General features: G+C 44.6%; 1 protein-coding gene across 2 annotated transcripts in view; it reads left to right on the top strand.

Moving 5' to 3' along the window:
* The window catches only part of HLF (HLF transcription factor, PAR bZIP family member), a 61,528-nt gene extending 40,902 nt beyond the window's left edge, over positions 1-20,626 (top strand). Inside the window, exons 3-4 of one of the 2 annotated variants that reach the window (XM_033138727.1) lie at positions 14,898-15,118; positions 19,673-20,626. In XM_033138727.1, the coding sequence (XP_032994618.1) occupies positions 14,898-15,118; positions 19,673-19,891 (440 nt within the window). In that variant the 3' untranslated portion in view covers positions 19,892-20,626. The remainder of the gene's footprint in view (positions 1-14,897; positions 15,119-19,672) is intronic. The other variant, XM_033138728.1, reaches the window with a different exon arrangement.
* Positions 20,627-21,819: the final 1,193 nt, after the last annotated feature.

The following is a 21,819-nucleotide window of genomic DNA, read 5'->3' on the forward strand; positions in this document are numbered from 1 at the left end:
GTAAAGGTAAAGGTAAAGGGACCCCTGACCGTTATGTCCAGTCACGGATGACTCTGGGGTTGCGGCGTCCATCTCGCTTTACTGGCTGAGGGAGCCAGCGTACAGCTTCCGGGTCATGTGGCCAGCATGACTAAGCCGCTTCTGGCGAACCAGAGCAGTGCACAGAAACGCTGTTTACCTTCCCGCCAGAGCGGTACCTATTTATCTAATTGCACTTTGACGTGCTTTCAAACTGCTAGGTTGGCGGGAGCTGGGACTGTGCAACGGGAGCTCACTCCGTCATGGGGATTCGAACCGCCAACCTTCCGATCGGCAAGCCCTAGGCTGTGTGGTTTAACCCACAGCACCACCAGCCTCCCGAGAACCAAGGTATCACTGTACAAAAATGCCCATGCAGCGCAACCCTATGCAGGTTTCCTTGGAAGTAAGTTTCGCCACATTTATTGGGGCTTGTTCACTCAGGTCTACGCAAATTGCAGCCCTTTGTGCTGAACACTGGGTGCCCACCATGTAATGTAACCTGCTAGGTGCTTGATAACCACCCACACAAATGAGTGTGTACGTGTGTGTGTTTGTGTACACACACCCATTTTGTAGTCCCAAATAAGACCTCCCCTCTCCTTCCAACTTTTCATGTCCATCTTGGTAGGTCAAAGACACCGCTTGACAACGTCTGTGAAAATAGCTGGCACATTGTATACGTTTGCTTGCTGCCACAATTGAGGTGGCTTTCTGTGACAGCAGGGACACTTTTTAAGAATTCAGGGCTCTCGGCAAATTTTAAATATGAAAAAAGCTATATATTTTATGAGACTTTGTTGACTTTGTTTTTAGCGCTAAAACTAATCAGAGGAGGGCAACCAAAATGGTCAAAGGCCTGGAAACAATGCCTTATGAGGAACGGCTTAGGGAGCTGGGTATGTTTAGCCTGGAGAAGAGAAGGTTAAGGGGTGATCTGATAGCCATGTTCAAATATATAAAAGGATGTCATATAGAGGAGGGAGAAAGGTTGTTTTCTGCTGCTCCAGAGAAGCGGACACGGAGCAATGGATTCAAACTACAAGAAAGAAGATTCCACCTAAACATTAGGAAGAACTTCCTGACAGTAAGAGCTGTTCGACAGTGGAATTTGCTGCCAAGGAGTGTGGTGGAGTCTCCTTCTTTGGAGGTCTTTAAGTGGAGGCTTGACAGCCATCTGTCTGGAATGCTTTGATGGTGTTTCCTGCTTGGCAGGGGGTTGGACTGGATGGCCCTTGTGGTCTCTTCCAACTCTATGATTCTATGACGTTATACTGTTTTTGTTCTGCATCTTATAGTATAGCAGCATTGCCAACCCAGATTCACTCTTTTTAGCAAAACGGACATGTTCCTTGAGTGTGCACACTTACCGCATCATCATCATAATTTATTATGACAATAATTTATTACTTATACCCCGCCCATCTGGCTGGGTTTCCCCCAGCCACTCTGGACGGCTCTCAACAGAATATTAAAAACACGATAAAACATCAAACATTAAAAACTTCCTGAAACAGGGCTGCCCTCAGATGTCTTCTAAAAGTCAGATAGTTGTTTATTTCCTTGACATGGCTTCATTTAGTTGTTTAATAGCATTGTCACCCAGCTGTTTGAGCCAGGGAGTTGGCCAGAAATATAGATATTACAGAGGAGACTTACCACACACCTCATCCTATTAAATGGCTCTCTCTTTTTACTACGGTGCCTGCCTTTGAAAATCTTGCAAGAAATGCTCTCTGCTGTGTACCTGTTAGTTTCAGCTTTCTTTTGTTTGTTTTTAAAAGCAAGCCTTCTGGTCCTCATGGTTCAAGAGAGTTCATCTTGTATCTCGCAACCACAGCCCTTCCTCCTCGATGTCCTCAGATGATTCTTTTTAGCGCTAAAACTAATCAGACAGGTTCCTGTTAAGCAATTAACCAGCTGAGCAGAAAGAGGAATGGTGCTTCTCCCAAAGATTAATTCTCTCTTCAAACCACACACAAGAAGTTTAACCTCTTCCTTCATTCTTCCTTCTCCTCCTGTTTTATTTCATTTGGAGAGAGGCAAGAAGAGAGCTATCTACAAAGATAATAATAATAATAATAATGTGATGGTGATGATGATGATGATGATGATAAAAGGCCCTGAATTCTATGGATGACTCTGGCTGTGTTCTGCTTAGATACGGTTTTAAGGGGGAATTGTTTGCTAGTTTTTAATTAAAGGAAAACATATCAGGAGGGGAAACTGTGGCGTTGAGCCAGTGCCCCTTTGCAGACATCCTGCTGAACATGTCCCATTTAGCAACCCTTTAGCTCGGGGTTTCCCAAACTTGGGTCTCCGGCTGTTGTTGGACTACAACTCCCACCATCCCAAACTAGCAGGTCATGGATGATGGGAGTTGTAGTCCAAAAACAGCTGGAGACCCAAGTTTGAGAAACCCTGCTTTAGCTATCGTGGCTAATAGCCGTTGATGTAACCTCAACTCCTTTGTGAATTTGTCTGATCTTTATTTAAAAGCAACCAAATGCAGCTGGGCATCCCCACTGAATGTGTGAATGCTAGAGACAGGGACGTTTTCACCACCCAGCTTCCATGTGTTTGAGTGAGAAGCAGAGAGAGTTCAGAGGCCAAACAGTTCTTGCATTGAACGAGGGCTGGACTAGTTGACCTGCAAGGCCCCCTTCTGTTACTATGGTTAGGCTACCTATGAATCAATGCAGTGTTTGGGAGGAATTCCCTCACTCAAAAGGCAGGCCAGCATGGACAGTATTGGGCAAGAGTTGGCACTTTGAGTCACAACAGCACGATGTGAGGTCCTGATCCAGAACAGGGCTGTTGTCCTTTGCCTTCCCTAAATGGCCTCGGCCCTGTTTACCTGAAGGAGTGTCTCCACCCCCCACCATTCAACCCAGACCCTGAGGTCCAGCTCTGAGGGCCTTCTGGTGATTCCCTCCCTGCAAGAAGTGAGGGGACCAGGCAGAAGGACTTCTCAGTGGTGGCGCCTGCCCTGCGGAACACCCTCCCATCAGATGTCAAGGAAATAAACAACTATCTGACTTTTAGAAGACACCTGAAGGCAGCCCTGTTTAGGGAAGTTTTTAATGTTTGATGTTTTGTCGTGTTTTTAATATTCTGTTGGGAGCCGCCCAGAGTGGCTGGGGAAACCCAGCCAGATGGGCAGAGTATAAATAAATAAAATTATTATTATTATTATTATTATTATTATTATTATTATTATTATTATTAAATCCCGTGATTCTCAGGAACTGAGGAGTCAGGAACAATATGGAGCAAAACCAAGAGATTTTTCCTGATGCTGCACAGGAAAGTGCCATGCTTGGTCTCATGGGCAGAGATCAGGCCCAGCCCTAAGCAACAATGCAAAATGCACCAGGCGAGCATTTGAAATCTTCTAATTCTGTTTTTCAAAGCCATCCCCATGCAAGCCCCTTTCCTTTTTCTTTTAAGGCTAACAGCCACAGGCTGTGCGTCTGTTTCAAGTTCAGCAGAGTTCACATAAGATTTGCACCTGCATCTGAAAATGATCGTTTCGCGGTCCTTGGAATCGGCCCGTAGGGGACGTTCCGCTTGGCTCCAGAATGACAGCTTGGCTTTGGCTGCAGAAAAGGGTGGATCCCACGTTTTGTTTCGTTGTTTTGTTCAACGGAAGAGCTGTTCAGAGAATTTAGAAGGGTTTGGTGCAGAGATGGTTGCAAGGGATTGGGGGCCACTGTTTCCGTCTCCCTCTCTTCCTGCCAAGGCTATCGTGATTTGTAATGATCAGATCATTTTGAAGCCCGGTTCGTGCTTGAATAAATCGGAACAGGGCCCATGTCTGTGACACAGTGTCTTCTTTGGGATGTGAAACTGTGGCGTCCGGCCTTTGCCAGAGGCCCATTCACTTGAAAGTGGGATCGGAGGGTCTCAGATGTCAGGGTCCCCTCCTTTTAGGATTGGGGCTGGAAGCAGTTCAAAGGAAAGAGATATAAATATGTTTTGTCACAGGCGGTGGACGTGCCAAACTTGCTGCAAACTTGAACCGTGCCTTGAGATAAGCTTGACTCTGAGATTAGCCAAAGCAGCGTATTGCCTTGAAATCCCTGAAGAAGCCTTGGCTTTCTAGGTATTAATCATAGTTTTGGGAAGAAAAATAATCTGTGGGTGTGGGGACTGTAAATGCTTTATATGAATTGACAAATGGCACTGCTTGTGTTTATTCAGAGCTGAACTGAGGAAGAGTTCACACACACATGCTTATTCAATTTTTGATGACCAACGCAGCATCATGGTATACTTGTGAGAAACAGTCATCTAGGGCTTGGTGATGCATCAATATATCTTCCAAAACCGATTTTAAGTTCATATCGTGATTTCATAGTTTTTGACCTGGCAATATATTGCAAATCATGATGTTTGTTAGGGCTGGATGATGTATCATCCAAAACCAGTTTGAAGTCCATATCATGATATTGGTTTTAAAAATTCTGACCTGGCAATATATTGCGAATCGCGATGTATTAGGGTATGTTTATGTGTGTGTGGTGCAAAATGCACAATGTGGGGAAAACCATGAAGCTAGCCAACATATCACACAGTATGTTTAGCTGCTGATGTATCGTAGAGTTGAAAACCAGCTCCATCCTTATTTCAAACATTGTGATATATACATTGTGATATATCACTGTATGCTTGCAAAACATGGACCACTTTATAAACGCCATCTCCAACTCTTCGGAAGATTCCATCAACAGTGTCTCCGAAAATTTTTACACATCACGTGGGAAAACAGGCAAACTAATGCCAGTGTACTGGAAGAAGCAAAGATCACCAGTGTCAAAGCATTGATTCTTCAACATCAACTTCGTTGAACTGGTCATGTTATGCGGATGCCTGATTATCGTCTTCCAAAGCAACTACTCTATGCCAAACTTAAAAATGGAAAGCGTAATGCTGGTGGTCAACAAAAGAGGTTCAAAAACTCTCAAGACAATTTTTTTTAAAATGTAGTATAAACACCAACAACTGGGAAACACTGATCTGTGAGCGCTCCAATTGGAGAACAGCCTTTACCAAAGATGTCATGGGCTTTGAAGATGTTCGAACTCAGGATGAAAGGGAGAAATGTGCTAAGAGGAAGGCACGTTTGGCAAACCCTCACTGTGATCAACTCCCACCCAGAAACCTATGTCTCCACTGTGGAAGGATGTGTGGATCCAGAATTGGCCTCCACAGTCACTTACGGACTCATTTTTAAAACTTTTAAAAACTTATAGAAGACAATCTTACTCGGCTGCGAATGATCGCCAAAGAAGAAGAAGAAGAAGAAGTTATATCAGTATAGCACAATGTTTAGCTGGCGATGTATCACAAAGTTGAAAAAACCAGCTCCATCCTTATTTCAGATGTTGTGATATGTCGGTATATTGTGATGTTTAGCTGGCGATAGACTGAAATGTTAAAAAGCAGATGTCGCCCAGCCTTACAGGCATCCCAGATCAGAATGCGACAGGTGGAGCTTCCCTATTGGCTGTGCAGTGCCATAAGCAATGGTGGGTGATGGATGGACACTTTTTTAAAAGAAAGAAAGAAAGAAAGAAAGAAAGAAAGAAAGAAAGAAAGAAAGAAAGAAAGAAAGATGGATGTGCTAAAACCTCAGTCGAGATAGAAAACTAGAATACTTGGGTCAATGGCATGGGACAAAATATTAATAATATTAATGATAATAATATCATAGCATATTTTCATTTGCAAGTTGTTTTTCATGTTGACAGGCACTCCAAACTGGAGCGCCCCCCCACTACATACAGGCTGAAGTGATGCTGTCCATTCTTCCAACGGAGTGGTACATCGCTTCATTCTCTTGCATGTGTAGACCAGCCTTCAAGGAAGCCAGTTTGCGGGTTTGAGCCGCAAGTAATCCTCCGATTAGTCATCGAATGAGACATGCCGAGGGATGTAGGCGTGTGTGCATGTGTGTGTGAATCAGTCCCAACTTGTTGTGGTTCAAAGCTAAATAGCAAATACGAAGAGATGGGCGTTCCAGAGTCCAATTTACTTCCTCGGGCAAACTAATTATAGGACAGCTTCATTTACTCGGTACTTTACATTCTGGTGCTGCAATTCGGTTTTTGTGGGGGCCTCACTGAATCAGATGAGTCTCAAAGAGTCATCAGGTTGCATTCAATACTTGACCTACCCAATAATAATGTGAATAATGATTTACCATTTAAAAAATGGCAAAGAGGTTTGTGTAGCAAGGTAAAAACAACAACACCATGAGTTTGGGAAATTATTCCTTGAGTTTGGGAAATTATTCCTTTTTGTTTTGGGGCTTCTGGTGTCATGTAGCTTGAGTGATTGTTTTTGGTTCGTTGAGAAATATGTGAGTCGATGAATTTCTAACCAGCTATAGGCAATGTCTCTTAGTCCAAAGATTAATTCTGGACTCGAAAGAAGTTTTCTATTAGTAAAGGGGGGGGGGGAAATCTTTTAGCTTGTAGAAGCCCACTTTTACCCACGGTTGAAATGAACCTGTTTCTGATGCTTTGCAAAAGAAGGATGGTTGATCAGTTCAGTTCCAAGGTATTGATTCTCTATTTGTTCCATTTTACCAGATCAGCTCTTTTATTAACTGACAAGTTTTTCTGACAGCAAGCTAAACCCCACTTTTTATAAACAGTTAAGAAAAGGGTGAAAGGAAAAAAACCAAAAACATTTGTGTACTGTTCGGTGGGACCTCTCCCTGTGTCGCTCCCAAACCATTCCCCTGAAAGAAACAACACATAGTCTCAACACCCTGAACCCCCCACCCACCCCATTCAGTGCTTCATTTGTGACCAGTGTAGCCATGTGAATAACAGTCTCATTGGGAGAGTTCATAGATTTGTGGAGTTGGAAGGGACCCCAAGAGTCATCTAGTCCAACCCCAGGCAATGCAGGAAACTCAGCTAAAGCATCCGTGCTTTTGTGTGTGTCCTGTGTATTGTGAGTTGTTGTTGTTGTTGTTGTTGTTGTTGTTGTTATACCCCGCCCATTTGGCTGGGTTTCCCCAGCTAATCTGAGCAGCATACAGCATATATAAAAACATAGTAAAACATCAAGCATTAAAAACTTCCTGATATAAGATGTCTTCTAAAAGTTGTGTAATTCTTTATCTCCTTGACATCTGATGGGAGGGGGCATTCCACAGGGCGGGCGCCACTACCAAGAAGGCCCTCTACCTGGTTCCCTGTAGCCTCACTTCTCGCAGTGAGGGAACGGTCAGAAGGCCCTCGGAGCTGGACTTCAGTCTCCGGGCTGAACGGCGGGAGTGGAGATGCTCCTTCAAGTATACTGGGCCGAAGCCGTTTAGGGCTTTAAAGGTCAGCACCAACACTTTGAATTGTGCTCGGCAACATACTGGGAGCCAATGTAGGTCTTTCAGGACCGGTGTTATGTGGTCTCGGCGGCTGCTCCCAGTCACCAGCCTAGCTGCCGCATTCTGGATTTATTGTAGTTTCCGGGTCACCTTCAAAGGTAGCCCCACGTAGAGCGCATTGCAGTAGTCCAAGCAGGAGATAACCAGAGCATGCACCACTCTGGCGAGACGGTCTGCGGGCAGGTAGGGTCTCAGCCAGCATACAAGATGGAGCTGGTAGACAGCTGCCTTGGATGCAAAATTGACACGGGCAGAATTGATCTTGTTGCTTTTGTGTGGGGGTATGTAAATACTGTCTTGATAGGGTGTGGTGAATGTGGAATGAATGCATATGAAGAGAGACCAAGCACATTTCTCTCGATGTCTCTCTGGATCTTTCTTTTCTTTTCTGCTTTTATTTTTTATTCTTCCACAACTTGAACCAGCAATTCCTCTTAGAATTCCCACCTATTCTGGACAACAACCATACGAGAAATATGTAAGATAACCAAGCAAGTGCTAGAAATCACCCCAGAATTGGTCTTACTAAACATCTTCCAAGACAACAATGCCCACTCACACCACAAAGAACTCATAACCCACTTACTCTCGGCAGCCAGAAACATCATAACCAGACACTGGAGAGACCTGTCAGGAGTAGAAAATTCTTTCCAGTAGCACCTTAGAGACCAACTGAGTTTGTTCTTGGTATGAGCTTTCGTGTGCATGCACACTTCTTCAGATACCTGTGTGCATGCACACGAAAGCTCATACCAAGAACAAACTCAGTTGGTCTCTAAGGTGCTACTGGAAAGAATTTTCTATTTTGTTTCGACTATGGCAGACCAACATGGCTACCCACCTGTAACTGTCAGGAGTAAGCATGGACCAATAGTACAAAATAGTATGGGAAACAGCCCTGCTAGAAAAACTAACCAGTAAGCTGAAACTGACATGGGGACAAACAGAAGAAGACGCCTTCACCCCAGTATGGCTCCCCTTCATCACACACACAGCCCAACAAGACAATGACAAAAATCTACCCACAACATACAAATCAATATGGCTAACCTGATCAAAAACACTCACCCACCCCACTCACACAGGAAACCGAAGACCACCACAGCCAACCACAAATGAACAATCGCACCCTACGCCAACCCCGACCTCTCTCACCACCAAAGGAGCACAAGCAAACAACAGAGAACCTGCACAAACAATGCTGACACCAAACCCTACATATATTAAGTAAAATAGAAACATCATCACCCCACCCCACCTATCTCCCCATCCCACCCACCTCTTTCCCCCTTTTCTTCCTAATGTCTCAACAACCAAAACTGATTTGTAAAAATGTTACATGGAAAAAATACGAGAGAGACATTGCACTACCTTTGTAAATCAAGAAAATCTTTAATAAAAAATACCTAAAAGGAAAAAGAAAAAAAGAATTACCACCAGTGCATGGGAATGATATTATTTGGGGGGAATATATTAAACAGCATTTTCCTAGAAGTGCTGACTTCACTGTTCCCTCAGCAACGCAGGCAGGGGGTGGGCGGGACAGGAACCTTCTAATGATGAGACGTGTGGCGTGTACATAGGGCTGGTGTATAATAAAATTTCAGAAAAGCCAAATATAAATGGAAGGGCTTTTCTGAAATTGGTATTTTTATATACCTGGGTGGGGGTTGTGAAGTAATTATTATTATTATTATTATTATTATTATTATTATTATTATTATTATTTTAAAAAAAAACACTTGTCCCCCCCCCTCCCATGAAGGTGATGGATCTGTATGTCAAATCCAGCAGGAGTGAGATGACATGACAGTTGCCACGGCAACACCGCCGACTCTGTAAAAATAGGACAGAGATGGGACTTCACGACAGTAGATCACACAGAATTTCCCGAGCCGATGAATTAGGGTTGGCCTCGCTGCCAAAGCAATTGTGAGGCCTTCCTGGTGCCTCCGATGAGGGACAGCAGACATTTGGTTTGTTCTGAAAAGGTCTAAACGCTGCCTACTTCAAGGGTCTTCAGACTGGATCATCTGTTGCACAGGCGACCGGCCCGTGAGCTATATGTGGACCCCAAACAATTTATCCGCACAATCAGTGTGAATTTCAGGAACCCAAAAGTCGTAATCAAAAATGCAACTTTCGACTGGCGACAAGGCAACTGTCACCCTGGTTTAAGAAGCCATTTGGCACCTAGCTTACAGACCTGAGTTTCTAACACTGTTTCTACCTGAGAGGTGTGTGTGAGATGTTCTACTCTAGGTTCTATCACCCCCTTACCCTTCTCTCCATCCCCTTTTCTTTCCTTGCCTTTTTTGGTTTCCTCTCACTCCCTGCTCCCTTTCTGCCCCACTCAGAAGCCGGCTGGCTCCGACCCGGTGGTCCCCTGCCCGCCTCTCCCTCCTATTGAGAAACCCACTGGTGCCGCAATCAGAAATGGGTCACTTCGAGTGCAGCCACAGCCCGCCACAAAAGAGCTCGCAGGGTGCGAGGGGGACCAGGGCAAGGGGGAAGGGAGGCGAGGGAGGAGCGGGCCGTTCCAGTGCCATTTTCTTCTAGAAAAATAGCACTGCATATGCAGCTACATAACATCTAGGCCTTTCCTAAGTACAGTGGTACCTCGGTTTACGAACAGTCCTTTTTACAAACTATTCGGTTTACGAACTCCGCAAAACCGGAAGTAGTGTCCCGGGTTGCGAACTTTACCTCGGTCTACGAACAGAAATTTAACGGTGGAAGGGCACCAGCAGCAGGAGGTCTCATTAGGGAAAGCGCGCCTCTGTTTAAGAACGGATTTGGTTTAAGAATGGACTTCAGGAATGGATTAAGTTCGTAAACCGAGGTATCACTGTATTGCAAGCCAGATTTTCAGGCGTTTTGACTGAAGAGACAGCTGAGTGCTCCTTCAACGCACCTGTGTGTTTGACAATCCTTTTAAGCACCAGGCCTTGCAAACCGCTGGGGGGGGGGATACCTGGAAACACTGTAGAGGAGGGGCAACCAATGCCATTAGCCCCAGCTAGCATGGCTGCTGGTAAGAGGCAGTGGGAATTATAGCGCAGCGCCACATGAAAGGCCCCGGGATGATTTTCTCTGCTGTAAAGAGCCTCCATTGAATTTTTATTTGTACTTTTCAAGTTTATACATTTCACTGATTTTATGCATTTCATTAATTTCACAATCATTTTGACATTTCAAAACTTGACTTCCTTCCCCCCCCCCCTTTCTGCGGTTCCTTAAATTTATTTTTTAATATCTTCTGCATATCCAAATTAACCTCATTTGTTCATTTATTCATCTTCTCTTTAAATATATACTCTTATGAAACTGCAGGTTAGTACAATGCCAGTGTTCTTATCTGTTTACAATTGATCTGTAAATATTCAATAAACCATTTCCATTCCTTTTTAAAAAGTTGATTTCTTATTCTTCCGGTGAGTTTTCGCCATTTCTGCTATTCCATAAGTTTTTGTATCCATTCTTCCTTTGCTGGAACTCCTCCTCCTCTTCCTCCTCCTTCCCATTTTTGGGCAAGTATGCTGTAGTAGCATACATGAATAAGTTTCTATACAATTTAGGTAGTTCTGTCCCTATAATTCCCAAAAGAAAAGCTTCTGGTGTTGTTGCTTTACAAAGGTTATTTTAAAAATCCTATTCATTTCATGATATATCTCAGGTGTGAAGGGGAAATGTGGCATGGAAAGTGTTCCCCTCCTGGAGAATACATGTTTCTCAAATTTCTCGGTAACTTGCAAATGGTGAGGCGCCGCAGCTTGTGTTTCTTCTCTACGTTCACGCTGAGAAACAGGGACAGCAAAACAAAACGCCCTACAGGACAATGAAACGAATAGGCGCTCAAAAAATAAAAATCACTTCTGTACTTAATTACGCTGCCATTACTCATCTGCAGTAAGAAGGCTTTGCATTTGATTTTATCACATTCAAATCCCGTCCTTCCTCACTGGTTAATCTTCACAACAACCCTGCAAGGCAGGTTGGCTGATAGAGACCACTTGTCTCGGCACATCTACCCAGCTTCATGCCTGAGCAGGGTTTTGAACTGGTCTCCCCTGCTTATTTCTTTATCTGAAGAAGTGTGCATGCACACAAAAGCTCATACCAAGAACAAACTCAGTTTGTCTCTAAGGTGCTACTGGAAGGAATTTTTTTTTATTTTGTTTTGACTATGGCAGACCAACACAGCTACCTACCTGTAAATTGTTTCCCATTACACGGCATGTTTTACTTAAACCTCTTGGTTTCATTTGAGGGTATTCATTGCTTACCTCATGAGAAGAGAAGACTCCCTAGAAAAGCCCCTGATGTTGGGAAAGATGGAGGGCACAAGGAGAAGGGGACGACAGAGGATGAGATGGTTGGACAGTGTTCTCGAAGCTACTAACATGAGTTTGGCCAAACTGCGAGAGGCAGTGAAGGATAGACGTGCCTGGCGTGCTCTGGTCCATGGGGTCACGAAGAGTCGGACACGACTGAACGACTGAACAACAACAACATCGCTTACACTGAAGGCATGCACCTCAGCTTGGGGTTGTGTACAGAGTTTAAGTATCACAACCACCACTGTTGCTTCATAGTTAAGTGGGAAGGTCAGCAAGCAGCCCAGTGATTCTTGCAGAGTTATGCCACACGGGTGTGGTGCACAAAACGCAGAAGAGACATTGCGAAGGTTGTTCTGTAGGGAACAGAAAAGGCACCTGGGCACTGACTCATATACGCACCAATTTTGTTTTCCACAGGACTTTCTAAAGTTCCCTGTCGAAATCAGGTTGGTGCCATGGAACGAGCAGAACTCTTTTCTTTTTTCTTTTTCTTTTTTCTTTTTTGCAGAAAATAAAATAAATGAACCAACTGGAAGCGAGCTTTTGAACACCATCTACGCGAAGGTGTTCAGCCTCAGCAGGAACTGCTTGTGTTTTCTTTCTAAACGAAAGCTACTGTAGATGAACCCGTGGTCTGGCTTGATATCCTGTGTTCCTTTGTCAGTGGAACTGAATTCTTCCTTACTCTATTTTGGATGAAGGGTGAGCACGAACACTGCAGGGCAATTTTAAGAGGGAACCAAGTGTTCCCCTTTGCTTGCAGGTTTCCCTTTCAGCTGACTGCGGTTTGCTGACCACCTCTTGTACTGGATGTTGTCACAGCTGCGGAGTTTGCTGAGGCAGGATTAGTCCCCAGCTCTCTCTGCTAGACATGTGACCTTTTGTACACTGTCCTCATTTGACCCACCTTGTATTAGGATGAACCCAAGCGTTCTAAAAATAGCACACCAGGCCCAGGCGGGATTTGGTGGGTGGTTCTACAGAAATACCTGTGGAACCGCTGTGGAACGGGATGGAAAGTGCAGTCAGCTATTGTCTGCTGGTGAAAAAGGAGTACCTGTGCACATATAAGAATTGTGTTAGGTTGAGTGGGCCCTGGCAGGATTGCATGTAGACAGTGAATGTCCCTCAAAGATAATGTTCCGGGTTAGTATACCTGATAGCGTTTGAGTGAATCGGCACAAAGTTCTGGAATGCTTTTGTTTCAAAGAGGAATTGATTTCTCTCTCTCTCTCTCTCTCTCTCTCTCTCTCTCTCTCATTGATCTCTCTCATTCACATGTGGATTATTTCTTCCTATGTAGCAAAATAGGAAGAGTCTGTCTTTTCTCATATATGTAGACTCAGCAGGTCACTGCATTTTGCATCATAGTTGTTTCCCCCCCCCTTAAAGCCCCCCCCCCAATATCAGAAACCCACTCTTTAGTAACTCAGAGCAGGGCTTTTAGTATGGCCGCCCCTGTTCTGTGGGAAAGTATCCATACTGAGGTCCTGCCAACCTAGCAGTTCGAAAGCACACCAGTGCAAGTAGATAAATAGGTACCACTGCAGTGGGAAGGTAAACGGCATTTCCTTGCACTCTGGTTTCTGTCACTGTGTCCCATTCCATCAGTGATCAGTGTTATGGGACTACAATTCCTATCATCCCTGACCATTGGTCTTGCTAGCTAGGCATGATGGGAATTGTAGTCCAAAAACAGCTGGAGAGCCAAGTTTGGGAAACACTGGTTCGAAGTAAACATGCAGATGACAGCACTGTCAGTCACACATAGCAGCACAAGATAGGAATGCTTAAATGGAACAGAAATGTATACATTGCTTGGTGGGTGATGAAAATGACCCAAATCCAGCCCAGAGTGGGCAAAGTGAACCAAGGGGCTCCGGTGTCTCGAATCCAGGTATCTAGAAAGAACATTTTGGACATGTTCAAAAGTGCTCTGAAAACAGGAAAATGTGTGAGACAATCTGGCGACCACCAGGCACTTTCTGGCTCACAGCTGATTTTCTGAGACTGCTCCTTAGCCACCCTTCCTACAAATGGAATTATATTAAAACTGCCCGATTTATCATCCAACATCAACTTTTGATTCTCTGCGACAAGACTGTTTAATCAATGGAATGATGTTTATGAAACCAGGCAGGATATGCCCAGTTTTCAGCACTTCAGATCTTGGCATTGAGTGACATGGCGCACAGTGTGAGAAGGAAACTTTCTGCTGTGGGTACGAGGGATAACAATTGAATTCCTTGCTGCCCTTTTTCAATTTTTTTTTGTGTATTCTGGGGAAGAAATATCCCTTTGATCCACCTCTCTCATCTCCCAAGTGCTTCCCAGCCCTTCCTGGAAGCAAATGTTATTGGTACCATCCGTAGAACGTGTTACACAATCAGCTTGGCTCGTGTCCTTTGTGGCACCTCTAACTTCACACTATTCCCCACCGCCACCTTTTTATAATGTCCTGTTATTCTGGAAATTTGGACATGGAAGGCTGAGAACCAATTTCAGATGAGAGAAATGACACTTTGGTGTGTGTGTGTGTGTGTGTGTGTGTGTGTGTGTGTTTCAGTTTGGGCGCAAACATTGGCAGTTCCATGGAACAAGGAGCACGAGACCATAGAGCAGAGGGCTTGGGAAATGTATTGGACTCCAACTCCCATCATCCCCAGCCATGCTAGCCAGTGGTGAAGCATGATGGGAGTTGGAGTCCAGTCTGGAGGACCAATGTAGATTTGTTTGGACACAATATGGAATGATTTCATTGTTTTTACAAACGTAGAGGAACATGAGTGGCCTCTACTTGATTCATTTATCCACTTGCAGGTTTTATGAACAGGGAAAGATAATTAAAGTTAAGTCTCATCGTTCTAGGATGGACTATTCCTCTGTAATTGATGTCATATATTTCCCAGGATTATTTGTACTTTATAACTCATATATGCTCTGGTTTTTTTTATAAAGCGTTTTCATTTTTGAGATGTGTTTTGCCATGATTGCAAGGTTCAGAAAAGTTTTGGAGGTCCTTGGTCTCTCCATTTTTTACGTGGGTCATGGAGCAGTTTGTGTGTGTGTGTGTTATACCACAAATTTGCAACCTTCTCTCCCTTTTGGTTTCCTTACCATGGTGTCTCTGCTTTCTGCAGGTCAAATCGTGCCTGCAAATCGCAACACGCCAAGCCCCATCGATCCAGAGACCATTCAGGTTCCGGTGGGGTATGAACCTGACCCGGCCGACCTCGCTCTTTCCAGCATTCCTGGCCAGGAGATGTTTGACCCCCGCAAGCGCAAGTTCTCCGAGGAGGAACTTAAGCCGCAGCCAATGATTAAGAAAGCTCGCAAAGTCTTCATCCCAGAGGATCTGAAGGTAAATTGGGACTGGTGTCCAACCAGCTGGAAACTGTTCTGGAGGTCCAGAGAGTAGGCTAAGGCATGGTCCTATAGCCATTCTGCTGATTTCTAGATGGATTATAATGTTCTGGGATTAGAACGTAGAATAACATCCTGAATGGTCAGTTGTACCACTTTCAGGGTTAGATTGGGTCTCTTGTTTATGGCCCAGAGAGCAACAAGGTTGTAAAATGCAGGCGCACACGAACCTTACACAGAAATCAAAACTTTCCTTTCCTGCATTCTATCTAATAGGTCAAATGCAATTAAAAGTGGAACATTAAAATATCATTAAAATAAAAAATACACAGGGCCGTCTCGTCCATTTGGGCTGGTGGCGCGGCGCACCAGGACGCCGGGCCCCCAGGGGCGCCCCCGCAAGCCCGCCGGAATACCGGGCGCCCCTCCCCAACCTGACCCCACGGGCGGGTGGGCGGGCAGGCGCTTGCATGCTGGTGGCACAGCCCCATCTTAGAGTAGCGCGGCCCTGCTGGCGGCCTCCCTTCTGCCCCCACGGACGGCCAGGTGCTTGCACCGCCAGCGCTCTCCCCTGGACGCCCTGGACTCATGGGGGCGCCGGAAGGATCAAGCCCACTGGCATACCGGCCGCCCCCCTCCCCAACCCGCCTCCACCCCCAAGAGCGGGCTGTCGGCTGGGCGCTCGCACGCCAGCGGCGCAACCACTGCTGCCCATGACGGTCCCGGGCGGGCTGCGAGCCGGCCGCCCTTGCCTCCCGTCCCGGGAGCACTGGAAGGGCGCGCAGAGCCCCACACCGCTCCAGTGCCACGCCCCTCATCCCCTGCTCACCCACCCCCCCCCTCCCGAGGGGCGGGAAGCACGAGAGGGAGGCAGCGGAGAGGCGGTACGCCGGGGGCGCCAGAGGGATCACTGTGCCACGGCGGCCGATCTCCTTAAGACGGCCCTGAAAATACACACCTTGGGTCTCTATTATTCTATTCTATTCTATTCTATTCTATTCTATTCCTTCCTTCCTTTTTTTTTAAAAAAAAAATCTGAGCTGTGTTGCTTTCATTTGACCAGTCTAATCTGCTTCAAAAAAAATTGTGTGTGGCAGGTTTTTATCCCTAGACAAGTGCTTCCTTGGCTGCCTCATTCTCTGGAATGAAAGAAGCTGCTATTTAATCATCCAAAAATAATGTTGGCACATAAGATTTTGAGAGCCAAGTGGATTAAAAGTTAATGAATGGCGAAACTCACAGAGCAAGGGGTAGAATGGGTCTGCGGTTGAAACATCTTAATGGTTGCCCGTAACGTAACATGGCATGATCTGAAGGCACAGGATGTAGCAACTTTGCTGAAGTTAAGCGGGTTTAGGTGTGGTCAATGTTTGGGTCAGCAACCATGAATATGGGAAGGGACCTGGCAGTGGTATAAAATATCTGTAATAAAATCAAGCAGGTATCCTTGAGTTCCCACGTGAGATAAAGGTTTGAGTTCCTTTGGGAAGGAAGACAGGACATAAATATACAGTAATTATAAATATAAATTTATTTATTGTATTTATTCAAAGAAAACTATATAAATTGCTCAATTGTAGTGCAGTCGTATTTGGATCTCGAATGCCTTGGCTCCCGAACAGATCGGCTCCCGAATGATCGAAACCTGGAAGTGATTGTTCCGGTTTTCGAATGTTCTTTTGGAAGCCGAACGTCCGATGGGGCTTCCTGCAGCCAATCAGAAGCCGTGCTTTGGTTTTCGAACATTTTGGAATCTATTCTGCAAGTCCGTTCAACTTCCAAGGTACAAATGTAAAACCTTTGAGTTGCAAGGAATATTGAAATGATCAAGAAACACATTTAAAAATAAATAAAATTAACAGTAAAAGATATAATTCTAACACTAAAAATAAATAGTCAGGATAATTTAGTTCCCAGCTGCACCATTGTGTCCTTGGGAAATTGCCTAAAATGCTTCTGTATGGGATTTGTTGTTTGTAAAACAGGGATAGAGGGGTATGTCTAACAAATCATACGTATTCTTAATATTGATATGTTAAGCTGCAGCTGAAAGTTCAGTACAGTCGTACCTTGGATCCCGAATGCCCTGGAACTTGGACGTTTTGGCTCCCGAATGCCCCAAACCCGGAAGTTAGTGTTCCGGTTTGCGAACATTCTTTTGGAAGCCGAACATCCAACAGGGCTTCCACAGTTTCTGATTGACTACAGGAGCTTCCTGCAGCCAATCAGAAGCCACAATTTGGTTTTCGAACATTTTGGAAGTCGAACGAACTTCCGGAATGGATTCTGTTCGACTTCCAAGGTACGACAGTACTGTAGTTTGCTCGGGAGCCCTTAACCATAGTTTCCCAGTTTGGGCATATATTAGAAACTGTAGCCAACTATGTCTTCCTGACCTGCTTTCCCCAGTTGCACCAAGGGAGGAACGAAGTAGCTGTGTATCAGGAGAACATGGCTAATTCATATCTCAGCTTATTAAGTCCAGATAACATCCTGGTGCAACCAGTGCGTGCATATTCACCGTGTTCATTTACTGGCTTGGCTCAAGAAACATAAACCTTTGAAAACATTGGAACCGTTAGAGGATGGAACCTGGGAAAAACTAAGAGCAGGAAAGTGCTGTCTTGCCCCTTGCTTTCTCAGAGGAGTTCATGGCCGTCGTCCTAGTTTCTTCTAAGATAGCAGCGAGAGCTGGCCTCGGCTCTTCCCAGGATGTTTGGTCACATCTTTCTCCTGTTTCCCATGGTGCAGAAGAGTAGTTCTGGAAAGGGGTAAGCAGATTAGGCCAGCCAATCGTCTCTCGGCTGCATGTGATTCTAGATGCCAGCCCTGCTTCTTTCAGGACCGGATTAAAGGATTTGCCTTTGTAATTTGTTAAAATAGAGTTGTACGTGGCCTGGATAAGCCCAGGAATGAACTGAAGTTAAAGCTGGTTTTTGTGTTTTTTTGCAGAGATGATGACGGAGATGGGTATTATGAAGCCAAGATGTAGCCTACGGGGTGTAGAAAAACTGGGAGGGGAAAGAGGGTTTTGGCATATCTCTGGAGCCAGGCTCCTGAGATATACTACAGTCTTGTACCCACTTACCTGGAAGCAAGCTCCACTGAACTCAGTGGAACTTAGTTCTGAGTAGCCTTGTGTAGGGTTGCATTGTAAGGATGGTTTCAGAGCATGCAAATGTTACTTTTTGGGTAGCCTAAATTGCTTGCATTTTATTCCAGTCTTCCTCTCTAGGCAACAGGGAGTTGAGGGATTTTTTTTTTTAACTAATGTTATTAGTTGTGTGTCCTTGTTTCTCAATTTGATCCCTTTACACGGTTTTGTACGCTTTATGTGACTTGCTGTTATTTTTACGGATTACAGTTTAGTGATTCTTTGTTGCAATTGAGAAGTGTAAATTGTTTAATTATTATTTGCTGTTATTTAATATTTAATACATTCCAACAGATTATTAGAAATGGTTTTATTTGATATAAGTTGTCTATTTAAAAATTATGGTGATATTTTTTTTGTATTGGATCAGATTGATATTAAGTGTGTGACCGTTGCTATTTTGTTGTTTCTTCAGCTTGCAAACTACCTTCTGTGTATAATAATACAGAAAGGCGGTATACTAATTGAAAGTGAAATGAAACATTCAGAAAAGTGTGTTTCAGAAATGAAACATTCAGAAATGTGTGCTTCAGAAATGAAACATTCAGAAATGAAATGAAATATTCAGAAAAGTGTGTTTCAGAAATGAAACATTCAGAAATGAAATGAAAAGTTCAGAAAAAGTATGCATAAACATGAGAGTTAGAGACTTAAAACAAGAAGAACAGAAGCCCATACTACTTGGGATGTTCAGACTTGGACTGTATACAGACCATACATTTAAAGAAACCCCACCAGAAATCATTGGAACTGTAGTTTTACCCCCACAGCACCCTTAACAATAGCGCTGAAGATCCTTTATGTGTTAACAACAAGAACAACAACAACAATTTATTATTTATACCCCGCTCTGGACAGCTCCCAGCAGAATATTAAAAATTCGATAAAACATCAAAAACTTCCCTAAACAGGGCTGCCTTCAAATGTCTTCTAAAAGTCAGATAGTTGTTTACTTCCTTGACATCTGATGGGAGGGCGCCACCACCGAGAAGGCCCTCTGCCTGGTTCCCTGTAGCTTCACTTCCCACAGAGAGGGAACTGCCAGAAGGCCCTCGGAGCTGGACCTTAGTGTCCGGGCTGAATGATGGGGATGGAGATGCTCCTTCAGGTATACTGGGCTGAGGTCGTTTAGGGCTTTAAATGTCAGCACCAACACTTTGAATTGTGCTCAGAAACGTACTGGGAGCCAATGTAGGTCTTTCGGGACTGGTGTTACATGGTACCGACGGCCGCTCCCAGTCACCAGTATGACATGTATGCAGCCAAGGCTGAGCAGAATTTATGTAGCCCTGCCGGTAGAAGTGTGCTCTGCCGACCCTGCCCTGGTGCCTTGTAGCAGAAGCTCTGTTAATCCGCTGAAGTCTAAAGCTGCCTTTCCCCCTCTCTGTGATTAATGAGCAGGATGACAAATACTGGGCAAGACGCAGAAAGAACAACATGGCTGCCAAGCGGTCCAGAGATGCTCGGAGGCTGAAGGAGAACCAGATTGCCATTCGCGCCTCGTTCCTGGAGAAGGAAAACTCCGCTCTGCGCCAGGAGGTGGCCGATCTACGGAAAGAGCTGGGCAAATGCAAGAATGTCCTTGCCAAGTATGAAGCCCGGCATGGTCCTCTGTAAATGGCATTCCCACCCACCTCTTTCTGCCCTCTCTTTCCCCCCTCCCTCTTCTTTCTTTCTTTTTTCCTTTCCTTTTCTTTCTTTCTTTTTTCTTTTCGGTGGGTTGGCATTTGAATCGATGGACAGTGTGTTTCTTGCTTGATAGCACCACACCCAAACGCCCCCAACCTTTCACCATCAGCACTTTACCAGGAAAACAGAAACAAACAAACAAAAAAAACAGCGTACAACTTTTTTTTTCTATGTGCGTACACGCATGCGCGGGTCTGTGTATGTGTGGGCGTGTGTGCATGTTCACCTCAGCACTCCCCATTTTTATGGAAATGGAAGGGTGACCCGTTTTCACTGGGACTGCTTAAACCTGCCATAGTTAAGCTTTTCATTAAATAATTAAATATTTTCCAGTGCTGCTTTGAACTAGGTTTTATTATTATTATTATATTATTATTATTACTATTGTTATTATTTTACCCTTTTGCCATTCTCTTGATTTAATTTCGAAAACGAGAACGGAAAGAATGAATCGCGCTATAAATGGAGGAGGGAAGAAAATAAAGGAGGCCAATCTCTCCACCCTACCCTCCCCGAATCTATTGTTTAAATATGCCTAATCAGACATTTTTAACTTGCTACTGCAAATGCACAAATGACATTTTAATGCTACACTGCAGAAATATTTAATTTATAGATTTTTCTCCTTCTTTTGTTTTGTTGTGTTCTTAAGCTTTGGTGATTTTTTTTTTTTTTTAAAAGATATCTTCAGGCTCGCACCGCTGCTGATAGTTTTCTCGGTAGATCTCGTAAGAAACAGCTGAAGTTTCCTTTCATGGCTCTAAAACCCAAAAACTGCAAATAAATCACAGGGAGTGTTATTTTTTATTTTTTTATTTTTGTTTTGCACAGCCTGAACCTAAGCAATAATCCTCTTGTGCACTCTGGTATGTTACTTGCAATGTTCCAGGTGGACATAGGATCACCTTCCCTACCTAATAAGATAATTTTCCACTGGGTTTTTCTTTGTAATTTGTAAAAAACAAAAACAAAAAAACCTTATTGATAGGCTGCTACAAGAACCTCTCAAACATGGTTTTTGGTTTTTAATTGCTGGAAGCCGTCCCCACTGAGCGATGCAAATGCTCAAACAGAAAAGTGGGGGATAAGTTTTCTAAAGCAGTCAAGCGATGGTGACGGCAGAGGCGGCACTTAAGAGGGCCAGTCTAGGCATTTTGCCACCTTATGACAAATCAAAGTCTTGCTCCCCCTGCTGGTGCCATACGCTAAGCACAACGTTAACATTATCAAGTGCAGACTTAGGATACTGTTCTGTTAAAAATTGCCCGTTAACTTCTTTTACACTTCCATACAGCTATGTCTGCCCACTGGCGAGGGGTGTGCCTGTGCAGAAATCAAAAGGCTGTTGGCTGCAGGAACGGGGAGAGGCCTTTGGCTCTCTGGATGTTGCCGGACTACGACTCCCATCATCCTTGGCCATTGGCCACACTTGCTGTGGCTCATGGGAGTTGGAGTCCGGTAGCAACTGGAGGGCTACAACTTTTCCATTGCTGCTGCGTGGGGTGTTAAACCCAGCCGTCGAGCTGCTCTGCTGCCCCCTATGGACCTGCTCCGAAATTGCAGGCTGCTGTGACAGTTCCTTAAGGCGGCGACAGCAGAAGCAGGCAGCTCTCGGATTGTGGCACCACAAGAGGTTGTGTAGTTTTACCTCCTCAGATGGGCCAGCCTGCTGCACATATACTGCTGTGCTTGCAGATGTCCACCGCTCCCCCCCCCAAATGAAAGTATAACTAACTGGTCCAGACACCTATGGCAACCTTGATGCCCTATTAATGGGGAGATGATGAGATTGTGTTTGGACTCTGCCCCACACAGTCCTACCTGCCCCACTCCTCAAACAGTCCACTGGTGTTAAT

This window comes from Lacerta agilis, chromosome 2 (assembly GCF_009819535.1).
Source record: "Lacerta agilis isolate rLacAgi1 chromosome 2, rLacAgi1.pri, whole genome shotgun sequence".
Classification (NCBI taxonomy): Eukaryota; Metazoa; Chordata; class Lepidosauria; order Squamata; family Lacertidae; genus Lacerta; species Lacerta agilis.